General features: G+C 46.1%; 3 protein-coding genes across 4 annotated transcripts in view; 1 reads left to right on the forward strand and 2 right to left on the reverse strand.

Annotated features, from left to right (window-relative positions):
- utp18 (UTP18 small subunit processome component) overlaps positions 1-12,731 on the reverse strand; it is a 30,884-nt gene extending 18,153 nt beyond the window's left edge. The window contains exons 1-5 of one of the 2 annotated variants that reach the window (XM_078529094.1): positions 12,530-12,726; positions 8,411-8,547; positions 6,857-6,952; positions 5,105-5,190; positions 4,471-4,550 (exon numbers count right to left, since the gene is read on the reverse strand). In XM_078529094.1, the coding sequence (XP_078385220.1) occupies positions 4,471-4,550; positions 5,105-5,190; positions 6,857-6,952; positions 8,411-8,547; positions 12,530-12,649 (519 nt within the window). In that variant the 5' untranslated portion in view covers positions 12,650-12,726. Of the gene's footprint in view, positions 1-4,470; positions 4,551-5,104; positions 5,191-6,856; positions 6,953-8,410; positions 8,548-12,529 lie in introns of both variants that reach the window. The other variant, XM_078529095.1, reaches the window with a different exon arrangement.
- Positions 12,732-13,468: 737 nt separating this feature from the next.
- On the forward strand, positions 13,469-16,936 carry LOC144667623 (nucleoside diphosphate kinase). Its single transcript, XM_078529096.1, has 4 exons — positions 13,469-14,085; positions 14,785-14,886; positions 16,012-16,124; positions 16,679-16,936. Exons 1-4 carry the CDS (start codon positions 13,957-13,959, stop codon positions 16,794-16,796), a joined length of 462 nt encoding a protein of 153 aa, XP_078385222.1. The 5' UTR covers positions 13,469-13,956; the 3' UTR covers positions 16,797-16,936.
- Positions 16,937-21,670: 4,734 nt separating this feature from the next.
- mbtd1 (mbt domain containing 1) overlaps positions 21,671-26,844 on the reverse strand; it is a 48,667-nt gene continuing 43,493 nt past the window's right edge. Inside the window, exons 16-17 of the mRNA XM_078529097.1 lie at positions 26,331-26,416; positions 21,671-24,698 (exon numbers count right to left, since the gene is read on the reverse strand). Of these exons, the coding sequence (XP_078385223.1) occupies positions 26,379-26,416 (38 nt within the window). The 3' untranslated portion in view covers positions 21,671-24,698; positions 26,331-26,378. The remainder of the gene's footprint in view (positions 24,699-26,330; positions 26,417-26,844) is intronic.

The raw sequence follows: 26,844 nt of genomic DNA on the forward strand, positions 1-26,844 counted from the left end.
TGACGCTCCCAGTTCAGTAGTGAAGGAGTGCAGCAATGTCAGAGGGTCAGTACTGAGGGAGTGCTGCACTGTCAGAGAATAAGTGCTTTTTTGTTTAATTCATTCATGGGATGTGAACATCACTGGCTAGGCCAGCATTAATGAATCCATAGCCCTTGAGGTGGTGGTGAGCTGCCTTCTTGAGCCGCTGCAGTCCCTCTGGTGCAGGTACACCCACAGCACTGTTAGGGAGGGAGTTCTAGGATTTTGACCCAGTGACAGTGAAGGAACGGTGATATATTTCCAAGTCAGGTTGGTGAATGACTTGGTGTTCCCTTGTGTCTGCTGCCCTTGTCCTCTAGATGGTAGTGGTCATGGGTTGAAAGGTGCTGTCGAAGGAGCCTTGGTGAGTTCCTGAAGTGCATGTTGTAGATGGTACACACTGCTGCTACTGTGTCGGTGGTGGAGGGAGTGAATGTTTGCAGATGGGGTGCCAATCAAACGGGGCTGCTTTGTCCTGGATGGTGTCAAGCTTGTCATCCAGGCAAGTGGGGAGTATTCCATCATACTCCTGACTTGTGCCTTGTAGATGATGGACAGGCTTTGGGAAGTCAGGAGGTGAGTTACTCGCCGCAGGATTCCTAGCCTCTGACCTGCTCTTGTAGCCACAGTATTTATATGGCTAGTCCAATTCAGTTTCAGGTCAATGGTAACCCCAGGATGTTGATAGTGGGGGATTCAGCGATGGTAATGCCATTGAATGCCAAGAACCCATGGTTGCATTCTCTCTTGTTGGAGATGGCCATTGCCTGTCACTTGTGTGGCGTGAATGTGAGTTTCCACTTGTCAACCCAAGCCTGGATATTGCTGCATTTGGACATGGACTGCTTCAGTACCCGAGGAGTTGCAAATGGTGCTGAACATTGTGCAATCATCAGCGAACATCCCCACTTCTGACCTTAAAATGGAAGGAAGGTCAATGATGGAGCAGCTGAAGATGGTTGGGCCGAGGACTCTACCTTGAGAAACTCCTACAGCGAAGACCTAGATGAGATGATTGGCCTCCAACAACCATCTTCCTTTGTGCTAGGTATAACTCCAACCAGCGGAGAGTTTCCCCTCTGATTCCCATTGACTCCAGTTTTGCTAGGCTCCTTGATGCCACACTCAGTCAAATGCTGCCTTGATGTCAAGGGCAGTCACTCTCACCTCACCTCGGGAATTCAGCTCTTTTGTCAGTGTTTGAACCAAGGCTGTAATGAGGTCAGGAGCTGAGTGGCCCTGGCTGAACCCAAACTGAGCGTCACTGAACATGTTATTGCTAAGCAAGGGCCACTTCATAGCATTGTTGATGACCCCTTCCATTACTTTACTGATGATCAAGAGTAGACTGCTGGGCGGCAATTGGCTGGGTTGGATTTGTCCTGCTTTTTGTATACTGGACATACCTGAGAATTTTCCACATTGCTGGGTAGATGCCAGTGTTGTAACTGTACTGGAACAGCTTGGCAAGGGGCACAGTAAGTTCTGGGGCACAAGTCTTCAGTACTATTGCCAGAATATTGTCAGGTCCCATGGTCTTTGCAGTATTCAGTGCCTTCAGCTATTTCTTGATATCACATGGAGCGAATAAAATTGGCAGAAGACTGGCATCAGTGATGCTGGGGACCTCCAGAGGAGGCCAAGATGGCTGGCTGAGGGAGTGCAACAATGTCAGAGGGTCAATACTGAGGGAGTGCTGTCCCATCAGAGGGTCAGTACTGAGGGAGTGCTGCACTGTCAGAGGGTCAGTCCTATGAGAGTGCTGCACTGGAGGGTCAGTACAGATGGAGCGCTGCATTGTCAGAGGCGCAGTATGGAGGGAGCACTGCGCTGTCTGAGGGGCAATATTGAAGGAATGTTGCATTGTTGAAGGGACAGTACTGAGTAAGTGCTGCACCATTGGAGACACTGTCTTTCAGATGAAACATTAAACTAAGGGCTCATCTGCCTGTTCAGGCGAACAGATCACAGAGAACTATTCAAAGTGCAAAAAGAGATTCTCCATGTCCTGAACAACATTTATCCTTCAGCCAAAAACTGATTAAGTGCACAGTTACCTCATTTGCTCTGTGGGGTCCTGCTGTGTACGAAGCAGTTGTCACATTTGCCTGCCCAGTGGCTACAATTCAAAAGTGCCTCAATGGCTGTGAAGTGCTTTTGAGACATCCTGAGGATGTGAATGTCGCTATAGAAATGCAAGTTCTTTCTTTCTTTACAGTGCCTCAGATTCTGTAGGGAGATTTGCTGTAAAAACATTCCCAACTAGGGCAGTCCCTTCCTTCCCCAGGCCATGCAGAATGCCCATCTCCAGCCTTCCACTAATACCACAGTGAAACCCTAGAATAGCAGCCTCTGACCAATGCTGGGATTCATCCTTGTTTACAGCATTTCTTTAAATAAAGATAATGGAGCGAGAAACAGTTCCTGAATAATACATTAAAAAAAACTGACACAATGGGATTAAAGGGGGCAGAGATGGTGAGAGTCCCTGGGGGACACAGTGAACTGCTTTTGCCTAATGGAATTGTTTGCATCAAGAGACTCTTTAACGGCTTTTCACCATTTGTTTTGGTCAATGTGGGTGAGGGAGAGAGCATAATGTGTAAGGAAGCTGTTCTTCATTTACAGGATCAGTGTTGTTATATGCAGCAGAGGAAGTAATGCTCCAGATAGTTTACTCATCAGAGATTCATCGAGGTTTGAATAAACAAGAACTGCGCTAGTTAAATACATGTTTCTAAATCCTGTGACATCATCTAAATTGAGTTGTTTGGGATCTTGAGAGTCACAACTGGGAGGCCAGAGCTGGTGCAATGTGCTGAGTGGTTGGGGAAGGGCAGACTACATTCCCCAAGCACTATATTACCGCTGACAGCAACATCACTGCAGAAAGCTAACAAGCCAAGACAAAATCTCCTCCACAGGGAATGAGAAAGGGAGCTTGAGGGTCTGTCAAACTAAGCTGCTCTCACACACACGAAGAGCAGAGCTGGTGACAGACTGTGCGCAGCCCTTCAGCCTCACAGGTTAGCACAGGCCTACAATAACTCCCAGGTATCCACCCATTCACACACCATGCCTGGCCTGATATCTGATACAAGGTGAGGATGACACTTTTTATGCAAGTTATGATGATCTGGAATGTGCTGCCTGCAAGGGCAGTGGAAACGGATTGAATAGTAACTTTCAAAAGGGAATTGGATAAATTCTTGACATTTGCAGGTTTGTGGGGAAGTAGGATTAATTGGATAGCACTTTCAAAGAGCCAGCACAGGCACAATGGGCTGAATAGCCTCCCTCTGTACTGCACTATTCTATGATTATATCATCTCATTTCAAAAGTGAGTGCCTTCACAGAATCACAGTGCAGAAGAGGCCCTCCGGCCCATCGAGTCTGCACTGACATGAGAAACACCTGACCTACCTATCTAATCCCATTTACCAGCACTTGACCCATAGCCTTGAATGTTATGACGTGCCAAGTGCTCATCCAGGTACTTTTTAAAGGATGTGAGGCAACCCGCCTCCACCACCCTCCCAGGCAGTGCATTCCAGACCATCACCACCCTCTGGGTAAAAAAGGTTTTCCTCACATCCCCCCTAAACCTCCTGCCCCTCACCTTGAACTTGTGTCCCCTTGTGACTGACACTTCAACTAAGTGGAACAGCTGCTCCCTATCCACCCTGTCCATGCCCCTCATAATCTTGCCTTGCCCAATTAAAATCAAAATGCTGCTGTTGGGATTATTGCAAAACCAGCTCCTCCAATCGTACAGCAATAATAGGTTGAAGTGAGTTATCTTACCAATGGTACTACTGTGTGAAACGGAGCGAATTTAAACAAGGTCCTGTCACAGGCAACAAATTTGAGAGGCAGTGATTGCTGGTAGATGGATGAAAGGGGCAACCATTCTGCATACACCAAGAGTCCCTCCATTTATAAAGGTGATGCTTCATTCAGTCCTACAGGTGACAGTAAACCGCCCCCACCCACCCCCCGGCCCCCCAACACCTCCTACAAGTGGCTATTTTCCCAGCGTGAGCTCTGACAATGGTCTAATCCTGTGCTCACCCGACACTTATACACTTATACAACTCTCACTTTCCAGTAGCAGACCACCAGATCAAGATTGAGGGAACCCAAAACAATCCACCCCTTCTATAGCCCAAGATAAATACATCTCCCTGTCAACTTTCCTCCTTATTGTACCCCGACACTGGTCCAGCTGGGACTAAAAGCTGTACCCTTACTGTACAAGAAAAAAGGAGCTAGTGAGTGAGCACTGCACTGACCTAAATCCTGGCCACTAAGAAACAAGCATCAAATCAACGCTCAAACAGAACACATGAGAGTTAACATCTCTCCCTCAGACACAAGCAGACAAACCTGCTGCACCATGACAACTGCAGCTGCCATTTTAAACACAGCGTCTCAGTAAGCACCCTCACCTGTAACAAGCCTTTGGGGAGGGCGTCAGAGCAGGACACAAAATTGCCAGTTTTCCGCAACAAATCTTCATCATCACTTTCTAATGTAACAGATAAAATAATACAATTTATTAGACAAACACACCAAATATACAAAGTAATGCACTTAACATTTAAGACACCTGTTTAAGAGATCTGCATTATAATCAATAACTCAGTATCCTAATCAAGTTTCATTCTCGTGTTTAGAATGTTATACAGAACCCATCGATTAGATTCCAGTCTGTAACTCACTCCCGGGTATCTGTCATTTTACATATAAACCCCCCGAACCCCTCGATTAGATTCCAGTCTGTAACTCACTCCCGGGTATCTGTTATTTTACATATAAACCCCCCCGAACCCCTCGATTAGATTCCAGTCTGTAACTCACTCCTGGGTACCTGTTACTTCACCCCAACTACATTCCCTCTTCCCCCACCAACCATTGATCACTCTGGGGTGTCTGGTATGCTGTATATAAAGCCCCCAAAACCCTCGATTGGATTCCACTCATTCCCAGATATCAAGAATTCTCCAAATAAAGTTTGTTGCTTTTGTATAACTGCTATCTAACCCATTTGCAATAATGTTTGTCCAGGTTATAATGACTTACCATCATCTGAGTCTTTCTTGTCCTTTCTTTTCTTTTTATCATTGTTCTCTGCCCAGGATGGTACCCCACCCATTGCAGTCTGGAATCTGTAAATTAATGTATATTGGAATTAAACCCTTTTAAGGTATATGGAAATGTCCCTCTTTGGCAATGGTCCCATTCACTGGGTAAGTTAATAGGCAGGGGGATCAGATACTACGTTTAACACAGGCATGACAGTTAATCATTTGTGCATGGTGCCTCTCACACCATCAACTCTGCCAAAATGCCAAATTACGCCCACAGCTTAGCAATTTACCACCATGAGCTTTACATTTTCACTTCTACAATTAACAGGGAATGCTTTCTCTCTTTGTATTGAATTTGCAAACACATTCCTCATAATTTCATACCAGGTGGCAAACAGGAAATCTGCTCTCTAGTTTTTCCAACCCATTCCAACATATCCTGCAGCCCAAAGCCGGTCCCTGGCTGCTAATCTAGCTGCAAGATAATATCTGGGAAGCGCACAATGACACAGGGAACACACTCGTCCCTTTCCCCCACTTCCCAGGTTTTCTTCCCCGGCTAGGGAACTGCCCCCTGCACCAGAGCTGAATTGAGAGGCTGCGTCATGTGAGACCAAGCATGGCTCACTTTGTAATGATCACACAAAAACACAACCCTTTTTAAAGCCTATGGGAACACCTCCTACCTCACATTCTTCTTAGTTATTTTACCCTCCATTCTCAGGTACTGCGAGTCTGAAGGTCATGGGTTTGAGACACACTCTAGGGACTTGAGCACGTAATCCAGACCAATATTCCCACTGCAGTACTGAGGGAGTGTTGCACTGTTAGAGGTGCCACCTTTTGGATGAGACATAAACCATGGCCCCTTCTGCCCTCAAAATTGAATGTAAAAGATTCCACTATTTTTGAAGAGCAAGTGAGTTATCCCTGGTGTCCTGGGTCCAATATTTATCACTCAACCAACTTTGATTGTTCTGATTGTTATCACATTTCTGTTTGTGGGAGCTTGCTGTGCACAGATTAGCTGCTGTGGTTGTTACTAAAACAGCAGCCGTACTGCAAAAAGTACTTCATTTTCTGTAAAGAGCTTTGTAGTGTCCTGAGGTCATCAAATGCGACATATAAATGCAAGCTTTTTTTCCAAATGAGCTCGATGCCAAAGTTTCCATTCATGGTCTTGGAGTTTGGATCATCAGGAAGCTAACCAATCCAGGGGGAGATCACAGGCAAGTGTTTTCCAACCCTCTCCCGGTGCCCACAGCGCGCACACACACACACACACACACCGTAGCAATGGTCACCGGGGATGATCAGGAGCAGCAAACGCTGCCTTCCTTCCGCTTCCTCAGGTAAGACCAGCTAGCAAAATATGGACCAGGGAATCGAATATTCCACGGATACATTATTCACTGTCAACCAGCTGAGATACCACAAGAGAACACATTCTCTTTCACAATATGACAGGACTTGTAGATCTGCTCTACTCTACAGAAACACTCTAAACAGAAGTATAAAAGGAGGCCATTCAGACCATCATGACTGTACTGACTCTTTGAAAGAGTTATCCAATTAGTCCCACTCTCTCCCTGCACATCCTCTGTGCAGCCCCTCCCACCCCACAAGTTCACAATTCACACTGACTGAAGTGAAATGCCCCGGAACTAGGAGGCAAAAAGTCACCCAAGGAGAAAGAGGAGTGCATTTGGATAGTAAAGCGTGTAATTGGACTTTCTGTACGTACTGCTGCTTCAGTCTCTGCTGCAGCTGCCCCACGCTAAGGGTCTTCTCTGTGGTGCTTTTCTGTAAATTTTTCCGGAATCGATGAGTCATATCCACACTGTAAAGCAAAAAAGAACAGAAGTCAGCTCACAATAAACTGAATTCCATTCATTGTGAAACACCAGTGGAGTCTGGAAGGGGAACAGCAAATGCTGTCTTCTGCTCCAACTCTGTCCCTACAGCCAGCACCCTCCTACTGTAGTCTGGTTCATTACTCCCAATACTCACTGCCATTCACACAAGGTAATATCTCCAGGATTTTGCTCTGAATTTCCTTTGCGTTTGCTCTGATCCTGCTCTGCTGCCCGACTCAAAAATAACTATTCAGGATTCATGTAATATTTCATAAAGAATCCCTCCGTGAACCTTATCTCCAGGCCCTGAAACTTGTACATTTGAACCTTTCCTCACAGCCCTTGGCGTGTGCAACTTGCAGTTAGATTCAGAAATGCACAACACCTCTTGAATTAAATAGGATTCAAAGGTAAAAAGCACTTTGATTTCCTTCAAACCCGTAAGGTCTTTAATTTCTGTTTAAAAGTGTTCTCTTTCTCAGGGGCTCAGTGTTCCTCACAATAACATTCAGGTTTGTAATCTGCCCATAAACAAGATGTCAAACGCTTCACGAACAAGTGAGGATCTCCTCTGGAATTCACATAGGCAATACCTTCAGCTGGGCTCAGGGCAGAAGCTCACCAAAAGTGTGAGGTACACAGGCAAGAGGGAAAGGAGACATCTCACCTTTGAGGTAGAAGGTTGTGGGCTCAGACCCTACTCCAGAGATTGGAGCCCATTAACCAGGCTGACACTGAAGTGCATTAAGGGAGTGCTGCAATGTTGGAGACGCCATCTTTCGGCTCATATGTTAAACTGGGACCCCATCTGCCCTCTCAGGTGGACATAGAAGATCCTATAGTGCTATTTTAAAGAACAGCAGGAGAATTCTCTCCAATGTCCTGGTCAATATTTATCACTCAACTAATATCAGTAAAACAGATTACAGATTATCAGGTCATTGCTGCTTATGGAACCTTACTGTCTGCAAGTTCACTACTGTGTTTCCCACATTTTAACAGTGATTAACTACACTGTTAGGTAAATACTTACCAAGAATCAGTCAGTGCAGACTAATTACAACTGGTCCTAAATTCATGAAGGAATGAATAAGCAGCGAAGGGTGGGGAAGGAAGGGAGAAAGATGGAAGGGCTCATTCAGCTAAACACATGTGGTGTAGTAACATGGTAAAGGGATGATCAGAGGGGGACAAAAAGACCTGGGGAAAAACACAACCACAAGATCTAAAGGTTCTGCAATCAGAATTTCAACAGTATAAAGGCTGTCAGAGCAGAGGTGAGGACAATAATCGAGGCAAGCAGGCTGAAACCGAGGTTAATATTTTGAATGATTACGCAATAAAGTGGGATATGGGGGAAGAAAAATTGTTGTAACCCAAACATAGAGATATCTGAGCCCAGTCAGGCGCCTCTTACACACAATGGAGCAAATCTCACTTACGGTTCTTCGACTTCATCCTCTTCATCCACCCACGCTGCTTTCTTGGGTGGAGGAAAACTGGACTTGGCTTCATTTTCCACTTCAGAGTCACTGGAGTCATCATCCAGCAAGGTTCTGCCCACTCCCTTCTGTCCAGGCTGTAGGGACACAGTGGAAAAAGTTACAAAGACCCATCACAGATCAGTAAGTGCCAATAATGTCAGCCATGGCATGTGATGTCTAACGGTTTGACAATGATGTTTATTGGAATTCATTAACTCTGCTGTCCATATCCTGACTCTCACCAAGTTTTGTTCACTCATCATCCTGGTACTCACTGATCTACACTGGCTCCCAGCAATACCTCAATTTTCAAAGCCCTCTATGGTCTAGCACCCTCCCTATTTCTGCATTCTCCTCCATCTCCTGCATTCCTCTAATTCTGGTCTCTCGAGCATTCCTGATTTCAATCACTCCATCATTAGCGGTTGTGCCTTCAACTGTCTGGGTCCTAAACTGGAATTCCCTCCCTTAAATGCTTTTTCCTTAAGGCACTGCTTAAAGCCTACCTCTTTGATCAAGCACATGATCTCCCTATGTACCTTGGTGCTAAAATTTGTTTGATAATGCTCCTGTGAAGTGTCCTGGGACAGTTTACTGAATTAAAGTTATGATATAAATGCAAGTTTTTGTTAAAAATAGATTAACATGAATAGTGACATTGGCACACAGGAAAACTCCAGGCACAAGCCTTTTCCCTCCCTCTTGGCCATGCAACTAAGGTAGAGATAGATAATATACATCCAGAGAGACAGAAAAAGTGCCTGAAATACAGGAGAGAGAATTGTAATGATCGACAGAGCTTGCCTCTCGGAGAGGAGGCTCCACCCTTAGAAAACAAAGGGGGAAAGAAAGAGGGCCCCCCAATAGGCCGTCACAAGCTGATATTTTCTCTCAAAAAGAGGGGAAATCCAAGAGAGTACCCCACACAGAAAGATAGACCGAGACCCCCAGAGAGATAGATAAATAGAGCGAAAGCCAGAGAGAGGAACAATCCCCCAGAGAGAGCAAGCGAGAAGGCAGGGTGCTGATGAGGACTACAAGAATAATTTAAAAGCTAAGAACACAAGAATTAAAAGGAGTAAGCCATTCAGCCCCTCGAGCCTACTCCACCATTATAGAGAATATAGCTGATCAGGTTGTGGTCTCAACTCCTTTCCTGTCTGCCACCCATAACCCTTGGTTCCTTTGTCTATCAAAAATCTGTCTAACTCAGCCTTGAATAAATTCAATGACCCAGCCTCCACTGCTCTCTGGGAAGAGAATTCCACATACTAACGACCCTCAGAAAAAAAAACCTTCTCCTAATCTCAGTCTTAAATGGAACACCCCTAATTTTTAAACTGTGTCCCCTAGTTCTAGATTCCCCCACAAAGGGGAACATCCTTTCAGCATCCACCCTGTCAAGACCCCTCAGGATCTTTATATGTTTCAATAAGATCACCTCTCACTCTTCTAAACACAACCTGCTCAACCTTTCCTCATAAGACAGCTCCTTCATTCAAGGAATCAGTTGCGTGACCCTTCTCTGAACTGCCTCTAACGTAATTATATCCTTTAAGTTAGGAGACTAAAACTGTACACCGTATTCCAGATGTGGTTTCACCAATGTCTTGTACAGCTTCAGTAAAACTTCCCTACTTTTATATTCCATTCCCCTTGCAATAAACACCAATATTCCATTTGCCTCCCTAATCACAGGCTGTACCTGTGCACTAACTTTTTGTGATTCATGTACCAGGACACCCAGATCCCTCTGTAGTGCAAAGTTCTGCTATCTCTCTCCATTTAAACACTGCTTTTCCATTCTTCCTGCCAAAGTGGACAAGTTCACATTTTCCCACGTAATACCCCATCTGCCAATTTTTTTGCCCACTTGGTTAACCAAATACCTTTGTAGACTCTATGTCCTCTTGACAACTTACTTCCCTACCTATCTTTGTATCATCAGCAAATTTAGCAACCATACATTCAGTCCCTTTATTCAAGTTATATATATATATATATATATAAATTGTAAATAGTTGAGACCCCAGCACTGATCCGTGTGGCACTCTACTAGTTACAGCCTGACAACCCAAATATGACCCATTTATCCTGATTCTCTGCATTCTGTTAGCCAACCAATCCTTTATCCATGCTAATATGTGTGGGCCAAATCGTCCACATGCCTGACGCAAGACTCCTGAAACAAGCTCTCAACTCTGAGCTTCGTCACTGCAAACGGTTACCAAGAAGGCCGAGGAAACGTCTCAGGGACTTCTTCAAAGCCTCCCTGCAAAGATGCAACATCCCCACCGATTTGTGGGAATCACTTGCTCGAGACCATCCAAACTGAAGGAGAAGCAGGCGCGAAGGTGCCAACAATTTTGAAGGTGCCAAGCATTTTGAACATCTCCAACAGGCCCAGGTGGAGGCCAAGCACAAGCAGCGGAAAGAACGTACCAAAATCCCACCCACCCACCTCATCAAACACTACCTGCCCCACCTGTAGTAGCGTGGGACTTTTTAAGTCACCTCAGGACCCTCAACCCAGGAGTGGGAGAAATTCATCCTCGGTCCTGAGGGGCAGCCAAAGATGATGATGTTACCCCCTACACATTGAGCTCTTTATGTTGTGAAGTAACGTTTGATTTGGCTTCTTGACAAACGCCTTTTGGAAAGGAGATGATGAAAAGCAAAGAAAAACGGTTAAGAGCGGAATATGGAAAGCACGAGGGAAAATGTTCAAAATATATCAAAAACAGTGAAGTATTTCATCAGGCTATCATTGAGGATTTGTTCATTGAGAGTTGGTGTCTCTGAAGGGAGCAGGGATGGATTGTAGGTAATCCAAGGATATCACAGGGATTGAAGAATCTGTGTTGGGTTTTACTGAAGGATGTGGCAAAGCAGCGATAATGAAGGAAATCTAGGTTAAATCCAAATCTTTATAAAACATTGATTGATGTGGGTGAAAAGTGAAGGTCAGAGTCCAAACACTCGAACCTGTTGTCCCCCTACCGACCCCCCTTCTCTCTCTCCTCTCTCTCCTCCCCCCACGACCCTTCTCTCTCTCCTCCCCCTCCCGACCCCCCTCCCCCCCCCGACCCCCCTCCTCCCCCCCGACCCCCCTTCTCCACCCCCCCTTCTCTCTCTCCTCCCCCCCCGACCCCCCTTCTCTCTCTCCTCCACCCCAACCCCCCTCCTCCTCCCCGACCCCCCTCCTCCCCCCCGACCCCCCTTCTCTCTCTCCTCCCCCCCAACCCCCCTTCTCTCTCTCCTCCCCCCGACCCCCCTTCTCCCCCCCTGACCCCCCTTCTCCCCCCCCGACCCCCCTTTTCTCTCCCCTCCCCCCACCCTTTTCTCCCCTCCCCCCCACCCTTTTCTCTCCCCTCCCCCCCCGACCCCCCTTTTCTCTCCCCTCCTCCCCCGACCCCCCTTTTCTCTCCCCTCCCCCCCCGACCCCCCTTTTCTCTCCCCTCCCCCCCCGACCCCCCTTTTCTCTCCCCTCCCCCCCCGACCCCCCTTTTCTCTCCCCTCCCCCCCCGACCCCCCTTTTCTCTCCCCTCCCCCCCCGGCCCCCCTTTTCTCTCCCCTCCCCCCCCGACCCCCCTTTTCTCTCCCCTCCCCCCCCGACCCCCCTTTTCTCTCCCCTCCCCCCCCGACCCCCCTTTTCTCTCCCCTCCCCCCCCGACCCCCCTTTTCTCTCCCCTCCCCCCCCGACCCCCCTTTTCTCTCCCCTCCCCCCCCGACCCCCCTTTTCTCTCCCCTCCCCCCCCGACCCGACCCCCCTTTTCTCTCCCCTCCCCCCCCCGACCCGACCCCCCTTTTCTCTCCCCTCCCCCCCCCGACCCGACCCCCCTTTTCTCTCCCCTACCCCCCCCGACCCGACCCCCCTTTTCTCTCCCCTCCCCCCCCGACCCGACCCCCCTTTTCTCTCCCCTCCCCCCCCGACCCCCCTTTTCTCTCCCCCCCACCCCCCCGACCCCCCTTTTCTCTCCCCCCCACCCCCCCCGACCCCCCTTTTCTCTCCCCGCCCCCCCACCCCGATCCCCCTTCTCCCTCCCCTCCCCCGACCCCGGACCGCTCTCCCCGGACCTGCAGCCGCTCCAGCAGCGCCTCTTCGCCTCCGAACAGCAGCTCCTCCAGCCGCCGCTCCACCACCTCCTCCTCCTCCTCCCCGCTCTGCACTCTCCGCTTCCTCGGCCTGGCGGCCATGCTGCGGCAGCTGACAGGCGAACTCTCCTCAAGGCCGGAGCCGAATCTCCGGAAACTCCGTGACTCAGGCCAAGGGCGGGCCCATAGCAACTGCATGGAAATGGCGGGAACTTCCGGGTCAGAGGGCATGGGCGGGGCCAGGGGGCGGAAGCGACTACAACACGGCGGAGGGAGGGGAGGTAGTGCGGGTTTCCAACAATAACCTCAGTTGCAGACACAGTTTGAGAGGTTAGATCAGGTAATAAAAATTGATCATTTGTAAATATTGTTGATGAGGAGCAGAGATATATTGTGGTTGTGTCTCCGGGTTGGTTCTGTTTGCATCTCCAATTCCCCCCCCGCCCCGGCAATGGGACGGGCCAGTTTCCGCTATATAAGGAGGGGCTGCGGGGCCGGCGCTCTCTTAGCGGCTGGAGACCGAACCTGAGGAGGTGGGTCCGGGGCTCGGGTGGGGTGAGTAGGGCGGCTGGAGCCGGGGCCAACAAAGCAGCTGCGGTCTCTCTCAGCCCCGGAGAAACAAATCTCAGCATTTCAGCCCCGGCAGATATTTGATTTCGGTGAAAACCGGAAGCCGGCTCCACCCCCCCCTGGGCACAGCCACAGCCGCCCGGGGCCTGCGGGAGGGAGGCTGGTTCCCCCCCGCCCTGGGGCTGTGGGTGGGGGGGAGCTGGCTCCCTGCCCTCAGGGCTGGGCTGGTGCTCTGCCCTGGTCTGAGGTGGCCGAGGTTTCACTGGGCTGAGCACTGACCCCCCCCCCACCCGGGCCGAGAGCCCATCACTGGCCTCACCTTTCAGGACAAGGGTCTGGTGGTGGCCCAAATAGGTCCTTTTGCACAGCAAGATCCCACCAGCCGCAGTTTGGACAAATGACTCATTCCTCTGTATATGAGGAGCTGATGGGTGTTCACCAGGAGACTGGACCTGTGTGTGGGCCAACTCCCCTCCTGAATGACCGATGCAAAGTGCTGCCCCTTTGTATTCTGGTGCAATCGTGGATCTAATCCTTCCTGACCCTGTATTGGCAAACGATGCCCATACCTTCCTGCTAACCCCCATATTCCAGATGGTCGTCATCTGCTGATGGTTTCTGTAGGATGTTTATTAAATAACAGGGGTGATGCAGTTTTCAGAGCTTAGTGAAATAGGTTGGCTGTGAATGTTTAATCCTGTCCATTGGCCTACATTCTCAGCAACTTTGGGAATAATAGCTGATGAATTTTGTCTCTGCTGTTTGTTTATATCGATGTTGATATGGTAAACCCAGTTAAAATATACTCCTATTAATACTGTGTGGAACTTTCTAGAAACATGCCTGGGAACAAAGAACAAACCTTCATTGCTGTGAAGCCAGATGGAGTCCAGCGAGGCATCGTGGGCGAAGTCATCAAACGCTTTGAACAGAAAGGGTTTAAACTGGTTGCCATGAAATTCCTTCAGGTATGAGGGTCAGGCTGCAAATTGAAGTATTAATGTGAGTCAAACTGGATAACATTCAAGTGGTTCTCGTTTTTAATGTGTTTGGTTTGAGCAAATGAAATTCCTATGACCTTCATGCTAGTGATTGGGTAACAACTACAATATGATCTCTGCCTCTGACAGTCACACTGTACTGGCAATAAAATTACCTGAGGGACTTTGTAGGTGATTAAGACATCAGTGAGGGACTGAGCTATGTGGATTCTTTGGAATCTATTGATGGATTTGTTAGTGCAACAGTTAGACAGGTACATGATTTTCCAATCATGCTATAGAATTGAACTTAACCTGACATCGCTTCAGTCTAGGTTAATTATCCCCTACACTGCCCCATCAAACGCTCCCAGGACAGGCACAGCACGGGGTTAGATACAGAGTAAAGCTCGCTCTACACTGTCCCCATCAAACACTCCCAGGACAGGTACAGCACGGGGTTAGATACAGAGTAAAGCTCCCTCTACACTGTCCCCATCAAACACTCCCAGGACAGGTACAGCACGGGGTTAGATACAGAGTAAAGCTCCCTCTACACTGTCCCCATCAAACACTCCCAGGACGGGTACAGCACAATGTTAGATACAGAGTAAAGCTCTATCTCTGCTGTTTTATATATAATTTTTATTTCACAACATGACTTGAATTTTCCCTGTCTCCCTACAGGCTCCTGTGGCTCTGCTTGAAAAGCATTACTGTGACCTTTCGGACAAACCTTTCTATCCCAACCTGATTAAGTACATGAGTTCGGGTCCAGTTGTTGCCATGGTGAGTGAGCAGAGCAGGTTTCCTTCTTCGATTCACTGCTTCCCCTGAACCATTGGTCTGAGTATCTGGTGCAAAGTTTATTTTACTTGTTGACTTGTACCCAGGAAAGCTTGGGTACTGTTCTGTGCCTTTTGTAGAACACCGGCACTTTGGGGTAAGTTAAACACTGGGCTGGGAGCAGAAGTTGGGCAGTGGTAACTGGTGATGTGGATTTCCTTGTAGGGGGAGCAGTAAATCAAGCAAATGATGAGCTGAATGTGGGGTTTGAAGCTGATTGGACAGGATAGTGAGCTTTGTAGACAGTCTGGAGAGGTGGAATTAGCAGCTTTTTCATCAGGGAACTTGGCTAAATGTGGTGATTTTTTGATCTTACTGAAGCGTTCTGCCAGTTGGGAACTTGAGACTGGATTTTTATGGCTGGGTTATGGAAGATGGGCCTGAGGGAAAAGAATGTTTCAAGTGTTGAAGGGGTTGGTGGACACATCAGTGAGGGAGGTGAAAAGTTTGTCGTGTGCTTCAGGAGATTGATGGCTGGGGGGAGGTGGGGTTGAGGTTGGGGACATGGCAGGGGGGCAAGCATTGTTGTAGGGGGGTGTTTTTTTTATTCATAGGATGTGGTGTTGTTGGCTGGGCCAGCATTTATTGCCCTTGAGAAGGTACTGGTGAGCTGCCTCCTTGAACTGCTGCAGTCCGTGTGGTGCAGATACACCCACAGTGCTGTTAGGGAGGGAGTTCCAGGATTTTGACCCAGTGACAGTGAAGGCATGGTAATATTTCCATGTATATTCAACAGTGGAGTGTGTGATCCTTGGGTAGAGAATTTCAAAGATTCATTCCCTTTGAAGAAATTTCTCCTCAGTCCTAAATGATTGTGATCCTGAGACTGTGCGTCTGTTCTGGATTCCCCAGCTAGGGGAAAACAACTTCTGTCAATCTTTGAATTTGATCTTTGAGTGAACTCAGCGATAGAGCTGGTGGAAGGTGGGTGATACACTGCACTGTTTTGGTATGTCCTGGTGGAAGTCCACTATAGCAACCCTCAGAATCGTGCTTTTGGGGTGGGGTGGGGGCGATGAGAGGTGGTGGTCTGGATTGTGTAACCCCATGTCTGACCTTCTGTTACAGGTGTGGGAGGGTCTAAATGCGGTGAAGACTGGTAGAGTGATGCTTGGTGAGACCAATCCAGCTGACTCCAAACCTGGCACAATTCGTGGTGATTTCTGTATTCAGGTTGGCAGGTGAGTATGATAGGAGGAAGGGGAAGCCAGGAAGCGTTATGTACAAATTTCATTTGGAGCTGTTGAAGGGAAAATGTTGCTGTGGTTCTGGTGGGTGTTGAAGATCCCAAAGCATGACTTGAGCAGGAACTTGCCTCCAGACCAACATTCCTCCCACTAGCCATTTAACTGATCCCACTTCTTGCTAGAATCTTGCTGTACACTGGCTGTATTTGAGTAAAACTCCCTCTACAGTGCCCCACACAATAGCTTGTGTGGAAAATAGGAAATGGCATGTTGGTGCAGCAAGGAGCAGAGTTTGAAAGACTGTAGAGGTAGTCTTTCTCCACACTTGTCAGTGCTGTAAAACACGAGGTTGTTTGTGTGAAAAGTGGGCCCAGGAGAATTGTCAGTCCAAACTTGTTTAAGTATTCTTGCTGAAATCTTGAGATTGGTGCTCCCTTCTCCTGGGCTTGATAGTAACCTAGTGCAACTTTCCTGGCTCTTAAAAACTGTTAAAACCTTGCTCTTGTGTAAAGGTGGTGCGCTCTGTAATAACTCAACTGTTCTTGCAGGAACATCATCCATGGCAGTGACTCCGTTGCAAGTGCACAGAAGGAGGTTAAGCTTTGGTTCAAACCTGAGGAGGTGGTGGAATATCAGAACTGTGCCCAGGACTGGATCTATGAGTAACTTATTCCACAGTTGCATGGCTCTAGTCCATCTGAATCATTCTAAATTGTCATCAGAAGTTTTATTTTTTACTGACTTCACACATGCCTTAGTCCTGAATGTTGAAGCAAATAATCATGTAATAAATGAACTGAAAAATACCTGTTTTCTGTAGGCATTTTTTGGCTGGAGTTTAAATCTACTCACTACTCCAAGCTGCTCCCTTACAAACGGAACTTACTGTGGTACTTCAGGTGAATGAAGATCCCATGGCAGTATTTGTGGCAGAGAATTCCTTGTATCCTAGCCAACACTGTAGAGATGTCTGAGGTGCTTTCCATCCAGTATTTTCAGCTACTTGTATTTACTGCCTTTAATAAAGTGAAATATCTGCAGCAGCATCCAGCATAAATACTGAGCTTAATCACAGGTAGGTTTGAAGCAAAGTCTTAATGGAGAGGTTTTTGAGGGGGGGGGAGGGTTATTCCAGCTTGGAGCCTGGGCATCCGAAGGTATTGCTGCAAGTAGTGGGGTGAAGTAAGTCGTGCACTGGGGTAACATGTCTGTTGCCAAGAAGCCAGAATTAGACACATGCAGAAATGAGGGTGGTAGGGCTGGAGGAGTCCTGTATGCATCTTAATCTTGTGGGGTACAGAACACAAGTTGTGGGTGAACAGGGCTTGGGGTGATCTGTATCTTACCCACTTAAAGACTGCCTCTTGTTTCTTAACTGCTACTACTGCCATTATTACTTGATTTGACGCTGCTGAGATGGATCCAGCCCTTTCCCAAAGTCTGGCTGATTCCTGGGGTGTGACCATGTTTACTAAAACACTTGTCCCTGTAGAGACTGATAACAAAAAAAGAATCTCCATGATTGCAACAAAAAGAAGCCACTACTTGCAAGAATGATCTGTTCCTGACCCTCATCAGAAACTTAGAAGTTCTGGGTGCTATAAACTGCAACAAACAGTTGGCAACCTATCCCCTCTGCTCATATCATCCTTATGTTCTAGTTATCACTTCAGGCTCTAATTTTAACCATCTCTCCTTCATAGTTATTCATTGAGCACTTTTTCCTGCCTGGTCTTGTCATACTCTCTGCTGCTTCCCTTTCATGCTCCAGCCTCCTCCTCATCTACCATCCTTCCCCTCTGAAGCTCTTTAATGTTAACTATGCTTTCCCTAATCTTCCCTTGCTCATGTCCCAGATTTAAGGGTATGGTCACATGGTGGTTATATTAGTGTTTTGGTCTGAGATCTAGATGAATGATTCAGAGAGGAGTTCAAATCCCACCATGGCAGCTTGGGTATTTAAATGCAATTAAAAATAAACTTGGACTAAAAAACTAGTCTGAGTACTGGTGGCCATGAAACTACCAAACTGTTAAAAACCCATCTGGTTCAAATGTGCCCCCCTTGTCTGGTCTGGCCTATGTGACTCCAGGTCCACAGCAATTATGGTTGACTCTTAAAATTGCCTAGCAAGATACTTTGTATTTGGATGGGCAACAAATGCTGAGCTTGCCATTGACACTTGCATCCTGTCAACAAATTTTTAAAAACCTTACCTACCATTTTATTTTGCTCCTGAGGGTAAAAGCTGTCCTTTACATTGTAGCTCCTGGACTGCCCACCCACACCACTATTCACAGTTCAGTCACAATCAGCTCTAGATATTCCCCTAGCCTCACCTCTACCTCCAGCTGGATTATTTCAAAGATTTTCTGCTCAGTCTACACCATTTCTACATCATTTATGTTTTTATTTGCTTACATAACTGGCCCATTCCTAATTGCCCTATAAAGTTGCTGAGTCATTTGAACTATAACAATCTGCATTGATAATATAACTAAGCATCTTACCAGGCCATTTGAGGGCAGTTAAGTCAACCACATTGTTTTGGGTCTGGACTCACATGTAGGCCAGTTTGAAGGGCATTTGTGAACAAGGTGGATTTTTACAACTATCCAGTAGTTTCATAGTCACTATTACTGATACTAATTTTTTATTCAAGATTTATTAAATTTCCCCAGCTTCTGTGGATGAGGGAAGTGAATGGACTATCGCCAAGTTTGCAGATGACACAAAAATAGGTGGGAAGGCAAGTGGTGAGGATGACAGTCTAGAGGAATATATAGACAGGTTAAGTGAGGAGGCAAAAACTTGGCCAGATGGAATATGATGTGGGAAAATGTGAGATCCACTTTGGCAGGAAGAATAGAGGAGCTGAATATTTAAATACAGAAAGCTGCAGCACAGAGAGATTTGGGGGTCCTCATGCATGAATCCCAAAAATCTTAACATACAAGTTCAGCAGGTAGTAGGGAAGGCAAATGGAATGTTGGCCTTTATTTCAAAGGGAATGGAGCATAAAAATAGGGAAGTCTTTCTAAAACTATGCAAAGTACTAGTTAGACCACACCTAGAATACGGAACAGTTTTGGTGCCCTTATCCAAGGAAAGATATACCGGCATTGGAGACAGTCCAGAGAAGGTTCACTAGGTTGATCCCAGGTATGGAAGGATTTTCTTATGAGGAGAGGTTGAGTAGATTGAACCTGTACTCATTGATTCTTAGGGGTTTTGACAGGGTAGATGCTGAGAGGTTGTTTCCCCTTGTGGGAGAGCCTAGGACCAGAGGGTAGAATCTCAGAGTAAGGGGTCACCCATTTAAGACAGATGAGGAGGAATTTCTTCTCTGAGGGTAGTGAATCTGGAATTCTTTACCGCAGGGACTGTAGAGGCTGGGTCATTAAGTATATTCAAGGCTGAGAGAGACAAATTTTTAATCAGGAAGGGAATCAAGGGTTATGGGGAAAAGGCAGGAAAGTGGAGTTGAGGATTATCAGATTAGCCATGATCTCATTGAATGGCAGAGCAGACTTGATGGGCCAAATGGCCTACTTTTGCTCTTATGTACTTTCTATACCCCTCTAGGCTTTCTATAGTATTAAGCTTTTAGTGACCGTCATAAGCTTTCTTTTTCTGCTTTCTTACCCTGTATGCTTTGGGATAACCAAGGGGCTCTAGATTTGGCAGTGCCAGCCTTTTTCTTTGTGGGGACATGTCTACACTGCCTGTAGGATTTCACTTTTGAATAACTGATTTGGCACCTTTTTCCCTTCTGGGAGCTGTGTCCAGTCCATTTTTGCTAGTTCACCCCTGTGTTCCCCCAATTTAGAACTTTTACTCCTGTCCTTTGTCCTTTTCCACTATGATGCTAAATCTAACTATATTATGGTCACTATCTCCAAAATGGTCCCCCACTGCTACTTCATCCACTTGCCCAGCTTCATTTCCTAAGACTAAATATAGAATTGCACTCCCTCTCATTGGGCTTGTTACCTGCTGGCTGAAAAATCTCTTTTGAATGCAGTTCAAGAATTTTGTGCCCTTCACACTGGTCATATCCCAACGAATATTAGGGTAATTGAAGTCTTCAACTATTACTGCCCTATTGTTTTTGCACTCAAACTTGCCTACATATTTGCTCTTCTAACTTCCTTCTACTATTTGGGGGTCTATAGTATACTAGCAATGTGGCTGCCCCTTTATCAGAGAGCTCAACCCATCCAGCCCCATTTGATGCTTCATTTAGTATATCATTCTTACTGTAATTGTTTCTTCAACCAATAATGCTACACCCCCAACTTTTTTTATCCCCCTCTATCCCCCTCTCTATCCTGCTTAAACTATATATCCAGGGATGTTGAGCTGCCATTTTTTCCCCTTTTTAAGCTAAGCTTCTGTTGCAGCAATATTATCGTGCTGCCATGTGTCTATTTGCGCCCTCAGCTCATCAGCTTTATTTGCTATACACGATTGAGGAGACTGGGCCTGTTTCATCTAGCGTTTAAAAGAGAGGTGATCTCATTGAAACTTACAAAATGCTTAAGAGGTTAGACAGGGTAGATGAATGTTTCCCCTGACTTGGGGGTCGAGAACCAGGGTCACAGTCTCAGCATAAGGAGCAAGGCATTTAAGACAGAAATGAGGAATCTCTTCAGGATGGTGAGTCTTTGGAATTATTTACCCCAGAGGGCTGTGGAAACTCAGTCATCGAGTATGTTCAAGACAGAGATCAATAGATTTCTAGATACTAATGACATCAAGGAATATAGGAATAGTACAGGAAAATGGTGAAGAGGTAGACAAATCAGCCATGGTCTAGTTGAATGATGGAGCAAGCTCAAGGGGCTGAATGGCCTGCTCCTATCATTGTATGAAGTTTGCGAAAAGAGATTAATTTCTTTTAGGCAGGGAGGATGCTGTGTTATGAAACAAAGGAGACCAGTGGTGGTGGAGGTGAAATGGTTTACACTGTCAGCTGGTATGGAGCCAGGAAAAGTTCAGTGGTCAGTATTTTAGTGGGAATGGAATCGAGGCAGCAAAAAGTGGAGGTCTTGTGGGGACAATAAGCTCAAGGGAGAAACTGGGGAGAGATACATTAGTTAAACAGTGAAAACCCTAATTACAGCACCATCTACAAACATAACAAGATACTGTATGCAATGGGATGTCTCACACTAACTAACAAATTCCAATAACTAAGGAAAAAAGGTATAGGGGATAAAATACTTCTATCTTTAAGCAACATCAACAGCATAAAAAGCTGCTGAGAATGAGGTTTTTGGGAAGGAAAAAACACGCTGTTGGAGATGCTGTAACCATTCTATGATTCTGTAACTAAGACAACTTTCAGGATCAGCAAGAGACGTAGTAATTTTGCCCATCTGTAATACAAATAATTGATGATGCGAATTTGTTGCAATTTCCATCACTTTTCACACATCTCTCAAGCTCAACCAAAGCAGGCTTACAGGTCCAAACGGCCTGTCTGACAAACATATCCAAAAATTGTAGCCATAGGCAAACTAAAGAACAGGTTTCAATCCATTTAAAAGGTTTTATTAAGTGTAAAAAAATGACCATTTAGTGAACGATTTTCATTTCTTTTTACACAAAGCTGTGACTAATGCATCTAATGTTTAGTGAAAAGTATTTCTTTGAAAAAAAAACAAAAGTTCTCTGTTTGACGTACAGATGCTGAGAGGTTGGCAGCTTCTTGCCAATAGCCACTGTACTAAGTAAAAAGGAAAGATTACATTTGTACAATTTATCGAATCGGATTATCAAAATACATAGCGAAAACAATATATAAATCCCACCGTTAGCTACAACATTGCTGCCCTGCTCAATGTGTCAGGGAGCAGGAAAAGAATTTTTAGGAACTATGTATATCTTTTTTCCCTTTTTGCAATTTTATCAAAATTCGTGCGACTCTAGAACAGGAAGAGAATAGAAGAAGTTTCCTGAATCAAATCACAGTTTCTCAAAATCCCTCTGATAAGAAATGATGATCCATATTAAAGATTCATGTAGCACCATATTACAAAGATCAAGGCTGAACTCACATTGTGTAAAAAACCACTGACACTCGTATTAGTCCTCAGCACGCATGGGGTCACCAGGGGTTGTGCGCAAGCCTGGAATATTTGCACTCTGAATGAAGAACCAATGTTTCTGAGGGAGACACAAGGCCGCAAAGGAAATAGCTGAATTTGGGTGGGTGGGGGGTGTGTGTGTGTGGAAAGAGCACATTCAACAGGGATCTGCAATTCCATCCAGTCCTCATTCTCCCTGTAACTTGCATTATACACTGACAATTCTCAAGTACAAAGATTGGTGAGGACAATGACGTTAGGTTACAGTCACAATGTCAGAAACAGCAGCTGATGGGAGGTGTGGAAGATGGCTGCAGTATCTCAATATTTGTGTGAACAATATACCGAGATGACAACAGTTTGGTAGTCAGTAAGATCCAAGCCTGTCAAATAAGGTTCAAAGAAGCTCTCATTATAAACGGTGCTCGACAGGAGATTATGTTGCTAAATTTAACCCAGAACCTCCAGGAATGAGCAACCACTTTTTTTTTTTTAAAATCACACCTCATGGACAACCTTGACCAACTGACTGGAAAGCCAGCTTTTCTGCATTGGATTCCCAGAGGAGTTCAGCGTGTGCCCAAATCCTTCCCTTTCTCCTGCAGACACCAAGAACAGGGCCCGAGCTGCTGTATTGTCATGAGGCAGTTCCCAACTTTTCTACATAGGCCCCATGTTCAACTACTCAAAAAGAAAGAATGGAAAGCATATTGATGGAACCCTGCTTGAAATAGACTCCTAGACATTGGTCAATGCACAGCACTAAGCTCAGGGCTTGTGTGGAGGCAGAACATCAGCATCTCCCTGTTAAAATCAGTGTCATCAGGTTCTTCACAGAAAATCACAGCAGAGCAGAAAAAAAAGCTGAGAAGTGCAGTGGAGGTTAGGGGAACACGAGTTACACACCTTTTTCTACTCCTTCCAACCAAACCTCAAATCTACCCCCGCATGAGCTCAATGACATCTATACACATGGGATCAGGAGATGGACTGACTGTCAGTGTTTGAAAGATCTAGTGTTCCTATTGATAAGAGTGACAGAATCAGAAGGGGAGTGTCTCCTGTTTATTTTATGTAGTTAAAACGGTGAGTGGGATCCTTCTTCTCACGGTATTATTTTCAAAGCCAGTGAAACAGGACCCAGTTTACAGTCCAGTATCTTGAAGCAGTGAATGACAGGACGTAGATGCTTGCCCACCACTCCCTGGATGCTCTGCACAGGGAGAGGTGGTAGTGAGCAAACAGACTATTCCTCCTCACCCAAGCTCACCAAGTTAGCGGTTAGAGTGGGCACTGGTGCAGCTCAAAGCAGCAAGCTCCCTGCCTGCATCCTTGGCCCAGGGCAAAATAAAATCATACTATGTCAATCATGTCCCTTGCTACCGTTTTGAACGCTGCCCTCTAGGTGAGGCAAGAGTTGTGTTAGGAGGAAACTTGACAGATTTCAAACTCCAACCAAGTGCAAAAAGAAACATCAAAGTTGCAGCACCGAAGGAGGTCACTTGGTCAATATGATCCACCCAGGATTTGCTGGTTTCAGATGCTCTCTTTAGCACCAGACCTCCATCCACTTCAAATATTGCAACATTAGCGTTAAATAAAAGGAAAATTAAATATCAGTCAAAATCCAGGTTGAGCACAAGAAGCCCATACGGTGAAAGAGACAGTACCAACACAGTCACTCGGGAGGCTCCAGAAGCGACATGAGAATCAACTTAAGTTAACAAATGCTGTCACGTATAGAGACTTCAGTCCTTGTGGGGTTCACACCGCACTCGACAATACATCACTATTGGCTCAGAGGATGAGAATTGGCTGCACCCTAGATCACATGCATACACACAGACAGAGTCAGCGAGACCAGGCATCAACTTCCTGAGAGGGGTTTTTCTTCTGGTTTTAAAGTTTATACTAAAAATAAAACAACCAAGTTCAACCTCGATTGATGAAATGAGGTGGAACAGTCTGGTGTGTGATGCCTATGGAGGATGCAGAAGCACTGGAAGTTAACATAACTTCACCTGAATATGTAGTCACAGAACACTCGTGTGAGCATTTCACCAAAAGAAAAAAAGTTAAACACCAAAAACAGACATTCTCCCCTCCCATCCCACCAGCAAAATAACTTCAAGTACAATATACAAGAATGTCCAACATGGGAACTGAAAACGAGTCTTTTTTCACCCACCCTGAACCAGAAAAAAACTGTCCAAATGTACAGTAAAAAATAATCACTGAACTGCCTCGCCATCGCAGCCTGTAGGTCCTGCGGTGAACTGCTCCCATGTTGGGGATCCAACCGATGAAAAGGAGCAGATGCTTCGATCAAGGATCCCTGCTTGATACAAGCTTGGAGGCCGTGTCGAGGTTGCTGGGTTAGCTGCCGCGTCACCTTGCTTTCCTGTTTAGGAGGCACCATGAAGGAGTCAGAACTTGGCGACATCCATAAAATTCACCTCGTGCTCCAGTGAGATCACTGGAGAGACAAAAAGGACAACAGGTTACAATAGTTCAAACAAAAATGAGAGAGTTAAAATACAAATGATTTCAAGGGCAATTCTCTCCCTTACCTCTGCTCCTGGCTGAGAGACCTGGAATTTAGACATGGCTGAGACAACCCATTTCTCAGTCAGGGCTCACAACCTGGGGTTTACAAGCTTGGTTGAAGCACTGAACAAGGCAATGGGACAGATTTCTAATTCTACAAGGAGCAGAGATATTGGAAGGAGATGAAAGAGACCAAATGAAGGTGAGCTGAAAAGCGTCACCTCACACCTACTGTGATCACAAACAGCCAGCGGTGAGGTGCATGAGTGAATTGGATAATACAATATGCGTGAAACAAACATTGAAGGAGATACAGGAGGGAGGCAGGCAAGGCTTGTATTTGCTGGAGTTTAGAAGAGTAAAGGCGACTTGATTGAAACATATAAGATCCTACGGGGCCTTGACAGGGTGGATGTGGAAAGAATGTTTCCTCTTGTACAAGAATCTAGAACTAGGAGTCACTGTTTAAAAATAAGGGGTCGTCCTTACCGGGGGTAGGTGGGAATGTGGAGTCGACGTTACAATCAGATCAGCCATGATCTTATTGAATGGCAGCGCAGGCTCGAGGGGCCGAGTGGCCAACTCCTGCTCCTAATTTGTATATTTGTATGTTCATATGAGACAATAAGGGTTCTGCTTGTAAATCAGTGCCAGCACTAGGAAATCATTTTTCAGGAGCAGCAGAAAATAAAGACTACATTTTATGCTCAAGAACTAACTTCCTCCTATTCAATAAATTGCAAGAGCTGCTTAGACAGTTAACCTGAAGGTGGCACTGCAGGACTAACTAGCACCTCCATACCCAGCAGACTGCAAGATTCGGCTCCACTTTTTAAAGAATCCTAATTTTAAAGGGCAGCAGAATGAAATTTAAAAATACATTATATCTGCCAGCATAAGGTCAGGTTACCCACTTCAAATAGCCTAAAGAATTGATGAGACAGAACCCAACAGACAGAGGGGTTGCAGAAAGGACAAATTTATGAGCATCATACCTGTAGCCACTTTATAAAAAACAAGGGTGTACATCTTAAAGCAGATCATCTTAAAGATTTATATCCTCAACTTCTTCCCAGTTCTCCACCTCTGCAGCACCCATCAGACCCTCCACTCGCCCTGCTCCCCACCCTCTTTTGTGGGAAGGATGAAGGACAGAGCTAGCACCATATAAGCTGAAACAACTCATGCCACACGAACAATTTACTCATACCTGTGCACAGCTCAGACTCCAGGTGTGCCAGCCCCACCTCATCTGTAGCCACAGTTTCCAGAAAAAAATCTATTCCATTCCTTACACCCCCTCAATCCACTATCCACTAAACACCTGCCCCCACCACAATACACAGTTCCTCTGCTTTGTTACCAGCTCCAAGACCCCTCTCAGTCCCTGTTCTGCTCTCAGGTCCATGAGCAGAGCCTGAAGAGATCACCCATCCAATGCCCTTCCCCCATCACATGGCTAATTATAGACACAGCATTGCAAAGTTTGTAGAATGAGGCTAGCAGCTGCCTGTGGAAATGCTTGTACAGTAAGGGGAAGAGATACTGGTTTTCCACTCACCTGGTAGCTGCCAGTAAACGCTGTGGAGAGATGGCCGGCAGCCTTAGGTCACCAGATGATGATATCTCGGTGCTTGCTGCTGCTGGCTGAAATACACAGGGAAATGAAACAGGTCAGTACACCAGGCTCCTCACATAGATCACCCATCAGCTAGTGACTACCAAACACAAGAGTAATCCACTTAGACAATCTGCAAAAGGAGATCGTAATTATATATTAAAGCAGTTCCTGACCTCAGGTTGCACTAGAGACAGGGTGTGAAGAAAAGAGACCAGCACAAGGCAGTAAAAGGTGTCCACAGTACCATAACAGTTACTGATGTGAGGTGGGTGGCGGGGGGTGGTGGGGTGAGAAGAGGTGTGTGTGCAGTAGTCATGAGCACAGGCTCTGCAAGAAGGCACAGTACTGGGCAGGATTGAGCATTGGGAATTTTGTTAAGTGGCAATGATAGAAAATTGGAATCGCTGATGCTGCAGGGTTTACCCTGGATCATCAGGTCAGCCTCTGGCCTGTG

Source organism: Cetorhinus maximus, chromosome 24 (assembly GCF_964194155.1).
Source record: "Cetorhinus maximus chromosome 24, sCetMax3.hap1.1, whole genome shotgun sequence".
In the NCBI taxonomy this organism is placed as follows: Eukaryota; Metazoa; Chordata; class Chondrichthyes; order Lamniformes; family Cetorhinidae; genus Cetorhinus; species Cetorhinus maximus.

What these genes read in the sequence shown, in the direction of transcription:
- LOC144667623 (XM_078529096.1), top strand. Translation starts at nt 13,957, where the DNA reads ATGCCTGGGAACAAAGAACAAACCTTCATTGCTGTGAAGCCAGATGGA. An exon ending in TTGCCATGAAATTCCTTCAG is followed by an intron (nt 14,086 to 14,784) that starts GTATGAGGGTCA and finishes GTCTCCCTACAG; the next exon opens with GCTCCTGTGGCTCTGCTTGA. An exon ending in TTCTGTATTCAGGTTGGCAG is followed by an intron (nt 16,125 to 16,678) that starts GTGAGTATGATA and finishes CTGTTCTTGCAG; the next exon opens with GAACATCATCCATGGCAGTG.